The 13,256-nt window shown below is 38.4% G+C and overlaps 1 protein-coding gene across 1 annotated transcript in view; it reads left to right on the forward strand.

Annotated features, from left to right (window-relative positions):
* ERC1 (ELKS/RAB6-interacting/CAST family member 1) overlaps positions 1–13,256 on the forward strand; it is a 279,843-nt gene that overhangs the window by 220,635 nt on the left and 45,952 nt on the right. Inside the window, 1 exon segment of the mRNA XM_075756669.1 lies at positions 1,963–2,107. Coding sequence (XP_075612784.1) covers positions 1,963–2,107 — 145 coding nt within the window.

Here is a 13,256-nt window from a genome sequence, read left to right on the forward strand (position 1 = left end):
TCTCCTTCCTCAGAAATGTTGCAATATTAAATACATCTCTTTATGCTCACCAAGGTCATAAAATTTGTAAAGTTTTCAGCATTTTAACACGTAAAAATTTCTGTACTCCACTAGTACCAGTCCTTTCCCTTTTCAAGCCCTCAGTTTAACAGTCTAATATGTTAAATGCATATGTTCAAAACATCAGTATTAAATAAAAGCATTGTCCATTTGTCTTGTTCTCAAATTTTCTTGCTCATGTTTTCTTTCACATGGAGCTCAATGAGTACTTTTTGGAGCAAGTATTTTTGTTTGAGCCACAATTACAAATTCCTAACTAAGATTAAGTCAAGTTGTTTAGAAAAAAGATACAGAAAGAAAGAGAGAGATCTATTTTAGTCCATATGAAGTCTGCTGAAGGAGTGGTAACAGGTGAATTAGCAAAAGCAGATTTAGTGTCACTGCTACCCTCAACAGTTTGCCAGTGTGATCCTAAGTCTTTATTAAAAAAGATCTTGACAACAAACAGAAAGGTATATTGGTGTAATTAAAAGCAATCTTAACAGCTTACATTAAGCTTCTATACTTTTCTTACATCTTTAATAAAAGACTAAGCATTACAGCTATGTTTTTAGCGTAATAATTGCTATTGACTTGAGTAGCAGAATAGTTTTAACACATTTGATTATTTTTAAAAAGTCATTCTCTGAAATTAGCAATATTAATATGATTTTGTTTAGAAGCTAGAGCAGGTAAAAATTTGGATTATTTGGGAATTTGGAATTTTTATTACTTTAAGTGCATTTGCAACTAAATTTTTAGATGAAGGGTAGGTAGGAAATCTGTAGTATTCAGAGTCTGTGTTTCATCATGACTCCTGCATGATGCCATCTTTCACACAGCCACAAATGGATACGACCTGATGTTATTCCTTCTTTGCAAGGCAATGATAGGTGGGACAAGCCACCCCTATTGGACAATGAAGCCAAAGTTTTCTTTGGTGTCCTGTTGCACATCCTGATTTGGCCTCACCAGCAAGAGATGAGAATTAAGGTCAAAGGACAGAAATAGTTGTTTTCCCTAACATAGAGCAATCCTTTGAGTTCATTTGAGAACTGCTGTTTTATGATCAGGGCTATTGTTTTTGTCTGCTCTCTTCCCAAGATCTATAAAATGTTTCTGAACTCTCTTTGTAAGAGGTTTTTTCATATTGGGAAAGAATATGTCAAGGTTCTGTTTCTGTATCTAGTTATTACAGTGCTTGAGCCCCAAGATCTTGGTACAGAATGTTCTTGCTTACACCATTTCTGCGAGGCTACGAAAAGTTTGTGATGAGGGCATGCCTACCTTTGTCTTAATTACTCAGGACATGCATCCAACATACTGGTTACTCACAAGAAAAGTCAAAGAATAGCTCAAGCATCCTTGAAGGCATCTATTTCAACATCTGTCATGTAGCACAAAAGTGTCTGTGTCATCATTTCCTTCTGGGAATACACTATATTGTTCTAGTGATTTCAATAAACTTGTCACATGCCACCTTCCTTCTAAAATAGCTGCATGAATAGTCAGTATAACCTAATATAATTTAACACAGAAGTCTTATGATCAGTCCAGTATTTGTGTGTGTATTCTCAAAATCTGTTCTGGAAATGTTTAGAACATTACAGAGAATGAAAATGTTCAGCCCAGTAATAATCAATGGTAGCTGTTAATAAATGAGAAGCTGAGTGCAGAATAATGACATATTATTATATGTTTTTCTTATCCTATAAGCAATAATTTGGTATCAGCACAGTCATTTAGGGGGAGGCGGGTGGGTCTTAACTTCCTGCTCCACCAACAGACATATAACGATGACGAACATATTACTGCTCTTCGGAGTTGCACACTGCTACAGCATTTATGGTATGTTCAACACTTTGTAGAGGCTTACTCTTAAGTTTTGCAGGATAGTAATGTATTTATATGGGTTTTTTTCAGACAAGAAGCCCTTCTTGCTGCCATTAGTGAAAAAGATGCCAATATTGCTCTGCTAGAACTTTCATCCTCTAAGAAGAAGACCCAAGATGAAGTGGCTGCACTAAAACGAGAGAAAGACCGTCTTGTGCAACAGCTCAAGCAGCAGGTGGGTAGAGGAGGGCTAGAAAAGAAACCAGTTAATAATCTGATGTGAGATTATTATCCTGATTTATGGAACTAATAATGTATAACCCTGTCATATGTTGGGATAGCAAGTGCATTAATGGTGATTTCAAACTAGCTACCGGTCATGAAGCCTGTAAAACATGGTGGGGAAAGAAGTAGTCTCAATATTGAGGGAAGTTTCTTTGTGTCACTGCCTGAGTAGTAAATGTGTGATAGAATGTATCAGAAACCATCAATGAAAAGGACATTGGTTATTATCTTCTACAGGCACAAATAACCACAGATTCAGGGAAGTGTGGTGCTACTTCTCTTGGTGGTCTGTATTTGCCTTGTTGGGGAAGAATCATACATGGAAGAAAATTCTCTTTGCTGTAAAGCTCAAATATGAATGTGTTACACCACTCAGTCTCTATGGTGGTTTCTAATCTGCAACAGGAGCGTCATATGGGAATGCCAGCTACTAGAGTGGAATTTGAGATGTCTCGTGCTTGTGAGGAGATTGGTCCTTTTCTATTTCTGGTCTTTCCCTTTTTAAGATCTTTTTGTGTTGGCATGGCAATCAGAAAAAGTATATTTCTATTCAAGCTTTTAACATTGTACTTCAGTATTGAATGCAACGTGAAAAATACATTGACAGTAAAACACAGAGGAAGCAAAAGGCATCCTGGCAATAAGAGACTGAGGATCTGAAAAATCTGAGTAGATTTTTCACTTCAGCACTTCTGGTGGGTTTTTCTGAGTTACTCCCTTTCCACATTCCCTGTAATACTACGTATGCTGCTGCCAATCCAGTATCAACTTCTTCGGTGCCACCAATTCAATTTTCATAAAGTTTTGTGTGGAACATTTCATCTGTCAAACAGATGATTACTGTTGCTGTCAAAAACTGTAAGACAAAACCAAGTCTTCTTTCTGATAAGGGATTTCTCTGCTTCTTCCTTAGGAAACACAAGTAGGTTACTGGACATGTATTTTTAAGATAATTATTTAAGATTTAATTTAAGAACAGTCATTTTGAATGTTATATCAGCTTCAAAATGAGCAAGAAGTATAGTTTATAGTCTTGTGGTATTTACTTTTGTGCAACAGTTATAATTATTTCAACTGTCAGCCAGATGACCTCCTACTAGAACAGCATTCAGAACTGATTCCAGCAATGTAAAGTACTTATTTTCTTCATGTAATTAATTATCTGTAGGTGTAGCAGCCTTAATGTATGTTACCACTCATTACAAAAGAAATTGGAACTTTATTGTCAGTTCTACTCCTAAACTCAAATTCTAGTGCTTTCATGCCCCTTGCCCTTCCCAGTTTCCTTCTGATTATCCTTTGTGGGTAGATACAACAATCTTTATTTTTTTGTGGGGTTTTTTTTTACTGAAAATTTGTGTATATTTAATTTATGTATTAAAGTAGATTATCTGTAATGATTTAGGTTTCAGTTGTAGTTCATATCATTAGTTTTTAGTGCTGATAAGTCATACAATATCATACGCTGTTCCTAAAAAGACATGGCCTTTTCCCTTAAGGATGCCCATTCTAAGTGCTTTTCTGTATAGGTGTGGGGTACTTAATTTCCCAAATAAACTAAAATTGCAAAGATTAATTTGACATTGTTCTTGCTATGAAGTGAGACCAATTCTGAGTTGGTTTTGGAGCAATAGTCCTTTTTCAAAAAATTCATTGGAATATCCAAATGCCTTTGAAGTTTCTGGTTCCAAAACTGCCATCAGCTATGAAGAGTCATCATTGTTTAAGACTGTCATCTAAAAAAAAACCAAAAAGAAGAAAGCAGAAAGTAATCTCTTCAACACATCTGTGCTATGAGTAGTATAAATACAAAATATATCTAAGTAGTATAAATACAAATATAAAATCACAGACAGTGCAACTTCAAGATATTCTCCAGTGCATAGCCAGTCCTCAGGGCAGAATATATGTTTATATTTAAACAGTCTAAACTGTATTTAAACCATACCTGAGAGATATCTGTTTGACCAAACAGAGATTTGATACATTCGCTGTAAAATCTATCCTACATCTTAAGAATATGTCATCTTTTATCCTTTTTTCTGTGTAGCCTTCAATGCTATTGAAAGAAAAGCTTAGAAAGTAACTTAGAAAGTTACTTATCATGGGATATAATACTCACCATCTCTGTATGTTGCAGAGGATCTGAAGTTGCATTTATTTTTTTAGTACCAATAGTTTTAGCATGTACTTTGTCTGCATTGAGGTCATCAATTGAAATCATACCAACATTGACAGCTCCAGAAATAAGAGATGGGTCAGAAGAGAAGGCTGTGAGATTTTACAGGATCCTCATTACTGATATAGTCAAAAGGAATCTCATTTTTCCACATGCTTTGCAAATAATCTGTGTACTTGGCCCTTGTGGTCCTCTTCAGTTATTACAGGTCACCAGCATCATATTTTCCAACAAAACTACTATGCTGCTTCATCAGTTTAAGCTTTCTCTACATGGACCCTTTTCTACATCTTGAGAACAAAGGTTCTTCTGTATTAGTAGTTCCATGGGACTACATAGCATTTCAGGAACTTCCTAAAAGTTTAGTTGTAATTCCTAAATTTACAGTAGAAATTGTGAATGAAAAATCTTTCAGACTTGCAGATGTATTGAGCACAGCTGTTCAAGAAAGGCAAGTTATGCTAGTTTAATCAAGATCTTCTGGAAGACTTTGAAAAGTGGTTCTGGAGCCTAAAAAGTTTATTCAATGCTTCAGATTCAGAGCTGGGATCCTGACCTCAGTAATTCCTTCCTTCTGCCTTTAACATTGTTTCAGAGCTGTTCGGCTCCCTGATAAGTAGTTAGTATTTCAGTCCATCCCAATGCTAGGAAATGCTTAGACTTTGTGGTGGGAAGGCAGCTCTTTCTGTTGGCTGTCAGGCACAGTTGACTAAAAGATTCCCGTTTCCATGTACGTAGGATGCAAATAGAAATGCTGAGCAATATCGGAAGAGGGTGGTTTGTGTGAAGAGTCATGAATGCTGCGGTAGCTACCATAGGCCTGATTTCTGACTCTCACTGCTAACTGGGAAGAGTCTCTGACAGAGATAACGCTTTAGGAAAGCAGTGTTCTGACTATGCTGCAATAGTGCGTGTGAATGGATCCGAGTGCGTATGACAGGATTCAGATTGTGTCTTTTCATTGCTTGTGCTGGTTATCATTGAATTGCTACAATCTACCACTGTTAACAGACTGACTTACTGTTAATTGACCTTTCTGGGAGCATAGAAAGATACACCTCTTGTCTCTCCCAAAACAAGAACTCCTTCTAGTGATGACCCTCAATTTACTTGTTAAAAAAACAATTCCAACTTCTTCAGCCTGGTGATTTTTACTTATTTAAAAATATTGGTGAAGACACATAGATTCATCAAGGAAAGATTGTACAGATTCCAGACGATTCTGTGGTTATTCCTTGCTTTAAGTCTCCCTTCTCCCTTCCCAACATGGTCACGTTCCTGGTTGCTCGCATGGGAAGGGTGTTACTGCGAAAGAGAGGGAAGGAGTCCTGCCAAAGACATTTTGGTTCTTTAATTTCTTTAAGTATGCGTATTAAAGTTTGGATGAAGAAAGGCATTTTGGAAAGAGGATATGGCATCAATGTTGTTTTAATTTAGAGTTTCTAGGGTCTGAATTGCAGGAATGTGCCTCAATATAGAGACCATTTCCTAATGAGGCACTCGGCATTGACCGGGCTTTCTAGTAAATGGAGCTGCCTGTTTCATATTGGTTGTCAGTTTGTATGAGGGATTTCCTCTATCATCGGAAAGGCAGGCCAATTGCAGGGCGAGGGTCACCAGCTAATGTGGTCCCAATTTACTTCCTCCTAGCATACTTTGTCTCCGTGAGCAGTTCACGGAGAAGCAGTGGTTGGGAGGCTGCTTCACCAGAGGGGGCCAGGGCTGATGCAAGAAAACAGAGCTGAAGGTTGTCTAACAAAGTCCAGATGTAGTGTGGCGAGCGCCAGCCAGGATTATACGCCGTACAGAAGCCCTCGCGACGTGTGTCATGCTGGAATTGCCGGAGACCCAAGGAGCTTTGGCCGGCTTCGTGGCAGCACATCCACTGCTCGTCTGTTAGAACGTAGCCTGTTTGCCATTTATTCCTCTCCTTGTCAAGCTAAGTTGTAATGATCAGGATATATTTATTGTAACAGGGTGAAGCGCTACTCTGCAGCTTTGAGTTGTAAAGGGAAGGCATATCTGAATGGGCTGAGGTTTTCCTGTCTGTGGGCTTTGAGTCTTAAACGCTTTGGGTTTTCTACTAGGAGCTGTTTGGAGCAAAGATTGTAATTTTCTGTGTTTGTACAGTGTCCAGCACAGTGGGGGCCCGACTTGACCAACCTCTGTAGACACTACTATGCCATAAATGTTACGTAATACTGACGAAAGTTTTAGGAGGCTCTGAAGTGTCTGTTTTCTGAGAGCCTGGAGTATTATTCAACTGAATTGTTTGTAAATCACTGTGTTCGCTTGTATTATTATATAATGTTTCATAATTATTCCCACTTCTTTTTTAATATACTGTAGCAGAAGTTAGCAGGAACTAGCTTGATTCCATGTTATTGGTGATGGGATCTCAAAATTTTCATTTTAAGTGGTGTGACTCCAGGTTAGGCTAGTACTGGGTACATTTTTATTATGCTGCCTTTTCCTAAAGAAAAGCAATTTTCAGATCAGTTCCTCAGTATTTTAAGAACATGTTGAGTTTTGATCCTGCACTTCAGCATGCTCACAGAACCACCCAGCTTTCTCCACATATTTCATAAACATATATTTTCTTCTATCACATAGATTGTTAATGAAAAATACTGAATAGTACTGGGCTCAGGACAGAGCTCCATGTAACCCACTTGATTTATTCAGTTATACTTGTAATCTGTTCTTAAAGACTATTAGTGAAGGAGACCTTCTGTCTTGAGAAGTCTTTTCTACAGCCTATCTGTATTTATCATTACAATGTCATTGTGCATCTGTAATCTCCATTACTGCAATTTAAGCTCATTACTATTTTTTTCTATCTGTTATGGACATTAAAAAAAAAAAAAAAAAAAGACTTTCTTGGCACTTCTAGCAGCCTTTTTGATTTATGATGGTATCTCCTCTGTGTCTTTCTCTAAACCAGGCAGTTTCAATTCTTCCAGTTTTTGTGTGTGTTGTCTTCTAGATATCTGATCATTCCCATTGTTCTTTGTTAATTTGATTTGTCTTTTTCTTTCTCCAAGTGTGGTATCCAAAGCTGGACAAAGCTCAAAATGAGGCCATTCCTTAGCTGGACTTGTTCATAAGCATGTCACGTGAGACAGTGTCAGAAACCTTAATGGAGTCTTCCCAAACCTCACTGGTTCCCACAGGTTCTTAAAAATAACCATTAATAGCTTTCATTATAGTAGATAAACTCTTTCCTAGTGTAGTCAGAGCAAATTTGAAGACATCTGATTTTTTTGAGTACCATCTCATTTGTTCTTTTCCTTTTCTGACCTAAAATTATATTCTCTGAGTATTGAAATAAATTTTGTTAGTCACCTGAGTACAGCTTTTAGTGCTGACTAACACAGAAAGGGCATGAGCACTTTGAGCTTCTTGGCTTTATTTTTTGATGGCTTTCACTTTTGACTGAGTAGAAGATCAACCTTTGTCTCCAGCTTCCTCTTCATTCTAATGTACGTTTCTAATGTCTACTTTTTCTCCCTTAGTACTTCCATTTCATACAGTCCCTCGCCGTTTCCTGTTCTTGCCATATACACTCTTGCTGTGTTTTCGTATGCTTAATTTAGTGAAAAGAGCTCCTTTCTATTTTAGTGAAGGGAGATAAGAAACCTCATGCTATTGAAAGTGTGGGTTATGTAGTCAGTTTAGTTGCCGTTCGGAGGAATCTAATACCTGTTTTTCCCTTCTACTTCTGTCTCCTCGTCATGATCATTCCTTCCTCTGTGGGCCAGCATGAATTGAGGGGCTGTTAGTTACCATTCCCATAAATTGAGAGGAATTATTTGGCGATGACTAGTAGTATTAATAGTTAGCATTTATGCAATGTTTAATATATATTTCATCTAGCCATCCAAGTCCCAAAGCTGTTTTCTCTGTGCTACTTTGTGCTTCCTCCCTGCAAAGATTTTGGCTGACTTTCCTTTTGAGGCCAAGGTACTGCAAAGATTTGTTTCTCAAGTAAATGTGGTTCATGGGATCGTGAGGAAAAGGAAAGAATTTTAGATTCCAGGATAGCTTCTCCCCCCAAAAAATGCTAGTTTTCCACTGTTGCTTGTTTCCCTGGAAGCCCTGCACACTGATACATGACACTCTTCTGCTGTGAACTTTTCCAAAGTGAAGTTCCACTGATTGGAGTCATTTCTCTTTGTAACAGGAGAACGTAAAACAGGTCAAAGGAGACTGACAGGCAAGCATTTTCCTCTTACTGCCATGGAGCTGTATCAGCATGACCACACTTCTGGCAGTTTTTATTACCACCCTGCCTGATGAAATGATACAGATTCTGTGAGGCATGCAGTTAGTCTTTGCTTTGCCTTAGCTGCCCTGATTTGAAACCATGTCTGATGAGAGTGATTACCCTATTAGCAAACAAATTTCTTCTTCAGGTGACATGGATACGATCACTGCAGGTAATTACTAAATGTAATGCTGTTTCTGTGACAGAACTACCATTGTTCTCCAAGAGCATCTGAGAGGTCCCAGTGGTCCAGTGGTGTCCGCTGAAGTTTAATGAGTGGAGGTACTTCTCAAACCATTGTCGGAAGGGGATTTAGGAAGTCTGGGAAGATGTATTTAAGTTCTCTGAGTGTGGTGGTGGTGGCTTCTTTATAGCTGAGAAAACAAAGTAGAAGTTAACGTTTGAGATGAGTGATGACATTCAGGGCACTTGGATCCATGTTTGCTTATTGATCTCTTCACAACAGTACCCACATACTTGCACTAGCAAGAGTGGAAATAGATGCAAAAGTGGGGAAAGAAAACATATGTGATAACAAAGTTAAGAACAGACAGACGAGCTTGAAGGGGACTTGCATGTCAGAGGTTTCAGCATGTGTTGGGCAGAACAGAAGGTACTCTGTTCGAAACAGCAGCAGACAGATTAATGTACTTTGCCAGGAAATTTTCAAGGAATAGTGAAACATTTTGAGAACTATTGTCACTTGTTGTGGACTCAGTACCTAAATAGTGCAGTTACAGCCTCATTTACACACTGAGTGGTATGTAGAGTCAGAGTAAAGTCATCTTTTTTCAGGTTCTTGTACCACCACTATCTATAGGGTCAAATGCAGCTTTGCAAAATTTGAATCTGCTGGGTGTAATACAAAGATGCCAAAATATGTAGGTTTTATAGTATATTATACATTTATAGTATATTAAACTGAAAGAGGGTAGGTTTACATTAGAAATTAAGAAGAAATTCTTCACTGTGAGGGTGGTGAGGCACTGGAACAGGTTGCCCAGAGAGGTTGTGAATGCCCCCACATCCTGGAAGTGTTCAAGGCCAGGTTGGATGGGGCTTTGGGCAACGTGGTCTAGTGGAGGGTGTCCCTGCCCATGGCAGGGGGGTTGGAACTAGATGATCTTTGAGGTGCCTTCCAACCCAAACCATTCTGTGATTCTATGATTCTGTTCTTAACTGTACTGACAGTGTAGCTGGCATACATGTGAGCAGACAGAAGTGGGGAGAAGCACTCTGTACACTTCTATTCAGGAAGCTATTGAACTAGAAACAGAAGAAACTTCTGGCTGAAGTGAATATATCCACTAATTGGGTCTCATCAAGCATTGCCAGCTGTCAAATTTAAGCATCATGGCTTTTGCCGAAGGCCTGTAATCCACCCAGATTATCAATCACAGCACTGCTTGCTCTGCCAGGCTTTGCTCCACAGTAATTGTTTCTGTCAAAGGGGGATCTCTGCCAGGAGCAGACCCCAGCACACTGACAGCAGCTGAGCAGGCACAGAAAATGAGGCTTTGTCATACCCTTGAACGCTGCTTCCTGAAGCACAGTGCAAGAAGCCCTCGCAGATTAAAAGAAAGCACCTTCTCTTTGCCATGTTCTCCAGACTTTTTTCCCATCATTTTTAATCTTCAGTTACCACAGTAACAGCACTCAGTGCAGCATCAGCGGTCTTTTCTGGGGCAGCATTTCATCTTCCCATGGTATTACTTACACTCTCGTTCCCCTCTCCCTCCTCCTTTTACCTTTACCCTCTGCCTCTTTACATACATTAAATAATAATGTATGTTCAAGCGAGCTCCTTGCCGCCACTGGTCTCACGGTGCCGGAGAAGGGAACTGTGTGTTGGCCACACTGTAAACAGCCATCTCTGCTTTCTGTTTGTGCCTTCACTCATGTCTCAGCCGGTAGTTTTTAGGGCATTGCAATGGCCACTCTGTAGGTCTGCTCAAAGGGGAAGGTTCTTTGCCTCACTGCGATTGAGCTTTAAGATTTATAAAAGTACTTTGGAGTTCACATGACAATACAGTACTTGCTGCCCTTTCTTTCTAGACATTTGTAACATTTAAAAAAGTACTCTTATGGACTAATATTTCCCAAGTTCAATCTCAGTCTTCAAAACCCTGTTTCATTCTGTTAGAAATATTCCTACATTTATCAATTATATTAAGATTTTCACATTATAGTTTTACAGCTTTTTAATTCACTGAAACTTTGCACAAATAAATATGAATTAACTGGATAGTTGCTGACAGCATCCACTGCCACTTTTACAGTATTTCTCAGTCAAGGAGTATGAACTCCTATAACTAAGTTATTTGAACAACATTGTCCCTGACTAGAAAATCAAGATTGCTGGACAAGTCTAGGTTAGCAGTTGAGGAACCTTGTATCCCATTTCTTTAAGCGACAACCAACCTGCGAGTGTTTGATATCAGTTAAAAGTCCTCCCTCCTACAGTGGGAGGACCAGGCTTGTTTGGTGGTATTAAAGAGTGAACAACACTGAGTGAGCTTTGTTTTCTCCAGACGACTGCACTAGGAAATCTAATTTTGGGCCTAAAAAATAGTAATTCCTTTGTCTGTGAATAGTTTTTCTGGACATGAGCGCAATGTAAATATTGTCACTGTCATTGCACATCGCAGCTGTACCGTATGGTGGTTTTCTGTAGTTATTGTGGCACAAATTGCTGATCTGATAGGCACTGTTATTTTCAGTTAAATAAAGAGAATGTATTAGAACAGGTCTTTTTAATACATACATTCAACAGAGCACTTACGTATTTATTTCTGTGAGACTTCTGTGCTCCAAATTTTGTGTTGAGAACGGTTACCCTCCCTCAGTTTCTGACAGTCTTTGTGTTAGCTGATGAGTTCATGAGATAGAGGTAAAAGCTCAGAAAGAGCTGTTTAGAAGAGCTCAGGATTGCCAATAGTTGTTCAATCAAGGAATAAAATTATGGGTGCATCTTCTTTTGCTTAACTTCTACAGTTTGTGGGGCAGTTGGGAAGGACCTGTACACGACTACTCCCTGTTTGTTGTCCAGCAACAGGATGTGCCTCAGGGATAAAATATTTGAGACTTTCCGACAATCGGTTCTTGTGGCTGGGTTGGTTTGGCATCACTCTTTCTGGTATTTGATTTGATGATGTGCAAAGGCTGCCCGGAAAATACAGTGAGTTTATGATTGCATTTAAATCTTGTCATTTAGACACATTGTTTAGGGAACTCTGAAGTTTTGGTGACAGAGAGGATTCCATTTAAACATGTAAATAATCTTGATGAGATAAACCCGTGAACATACTTTGTGTGAAGAAACAGGAATTTCCCATTGAAATTTCAGATATGGGAAGATTTTTTTATGACTTGTTTGAACTCAGTAAAAATACTGTGATTTTCCAAGATGAGTGTGTAACCATCCTTACTGATATTTCCTTGACTGGATGCAGCTTTATCTATACTAATTATTCCTGTTTGTTTACTTGGCACTGACAATTGTCTAGAAGACACGTGTCCCTTTAACTCATCGCCATTCAAAATGTGCTAACTTGGTACATTATGCTTATTTGTTCCTACATTTATTGGCATTATATCCCCAGGGAACACACAACACACTGAACAGTTTCACGCTAAAGCTATAAAGTAAAACTTTATTTGTGGTTACTTCTCTTTGGATGAAAAGCCTAACGAACCTGTGACTTTAACAACTGTCTTCTATAAAAAGCAATTCACATGTTGATAGTCGGTAGAAAGGTAGTGGCAGAAAGCAGAAGAGCATTTTACCAGCTTTAGTATTGGCTTTAATTTGTGTAAGATCTGTAACCGGTGAAGTGATAGATGATGCAAGGTGTAAGAAGGTGATGAAGTCAGAGATATGAGGAGACTGATTGGTTTCATAAACTAAGTACGTAGAAGGTTTTGAGTAGATTACAGATTAACAGTTGTATGACTTAGTATGTCAGTAATGTGTTTTCTACTTGAAGGAGGAATGACGGAAAGAATTGTGCACCTAGAAATATGTAATGAAAAGTAATGATCTAGAAGATAGAATCTATTGCATGTTTGGGATTTTACTGTGCTATTTTGAGAGTAACATAATAAAATCAGTGCTTTTTTTGCTTGAGAAGAGAAAAATACATAGTCTGCAATAGAGAATTTTAATCCCTGCCATCTTAAAAATTGATAAGGTAAAAATTAAGTCTAAACCGTACAGAATGAACTTAAGCTTCAATAAACAGTGAGCTGTTGATGAGCAGTGCCCTCAGCTAGTTTTGAGCTTATGCACTGAAAAACCTCTCGGTCTACATATTTTTTTCTCATGCACTGTATTAAGCTCCTTAGAATTCTGAATATAATTTCCCTTTTTGAATCAATCTGAGCCTAGTCCAGTACACCATATCTCAGGCTAGTGGATAGGTAATGCAGAGGAAAAATAGAGGTTTCATGTTGCAGTTGGAAATCTAAGATATATGCTGTCAATTACGACTGATTTCTTGATACTAACCCTTCACTAATTTAGATACTGAGTTGTAGAAATTGATAGGCTAATATATCAGATTTCTCAAAAGGAGCCATAGGTTTATGAAATTAGGTATCAGTTACTTATGATAGCTTCTGCAAATGGACAGGTGCTGATGGCTGCAGCTCCCA

The sequence above is a fragment of the Balearica regulorum genome, chromosome 1 (assembly GCF_011004875.1).
Source record: "Balearica regulorum gibbericeps isolate bBalReg1 chromosome 1, bBalReg1.pri, whole genome shotgun sequence".
Lineage (NCBI taxonomy): Eukaryota > Metazoa > Chordata > Aves > Gruiformes > Gruidae > Balearica > Balearica regulorum.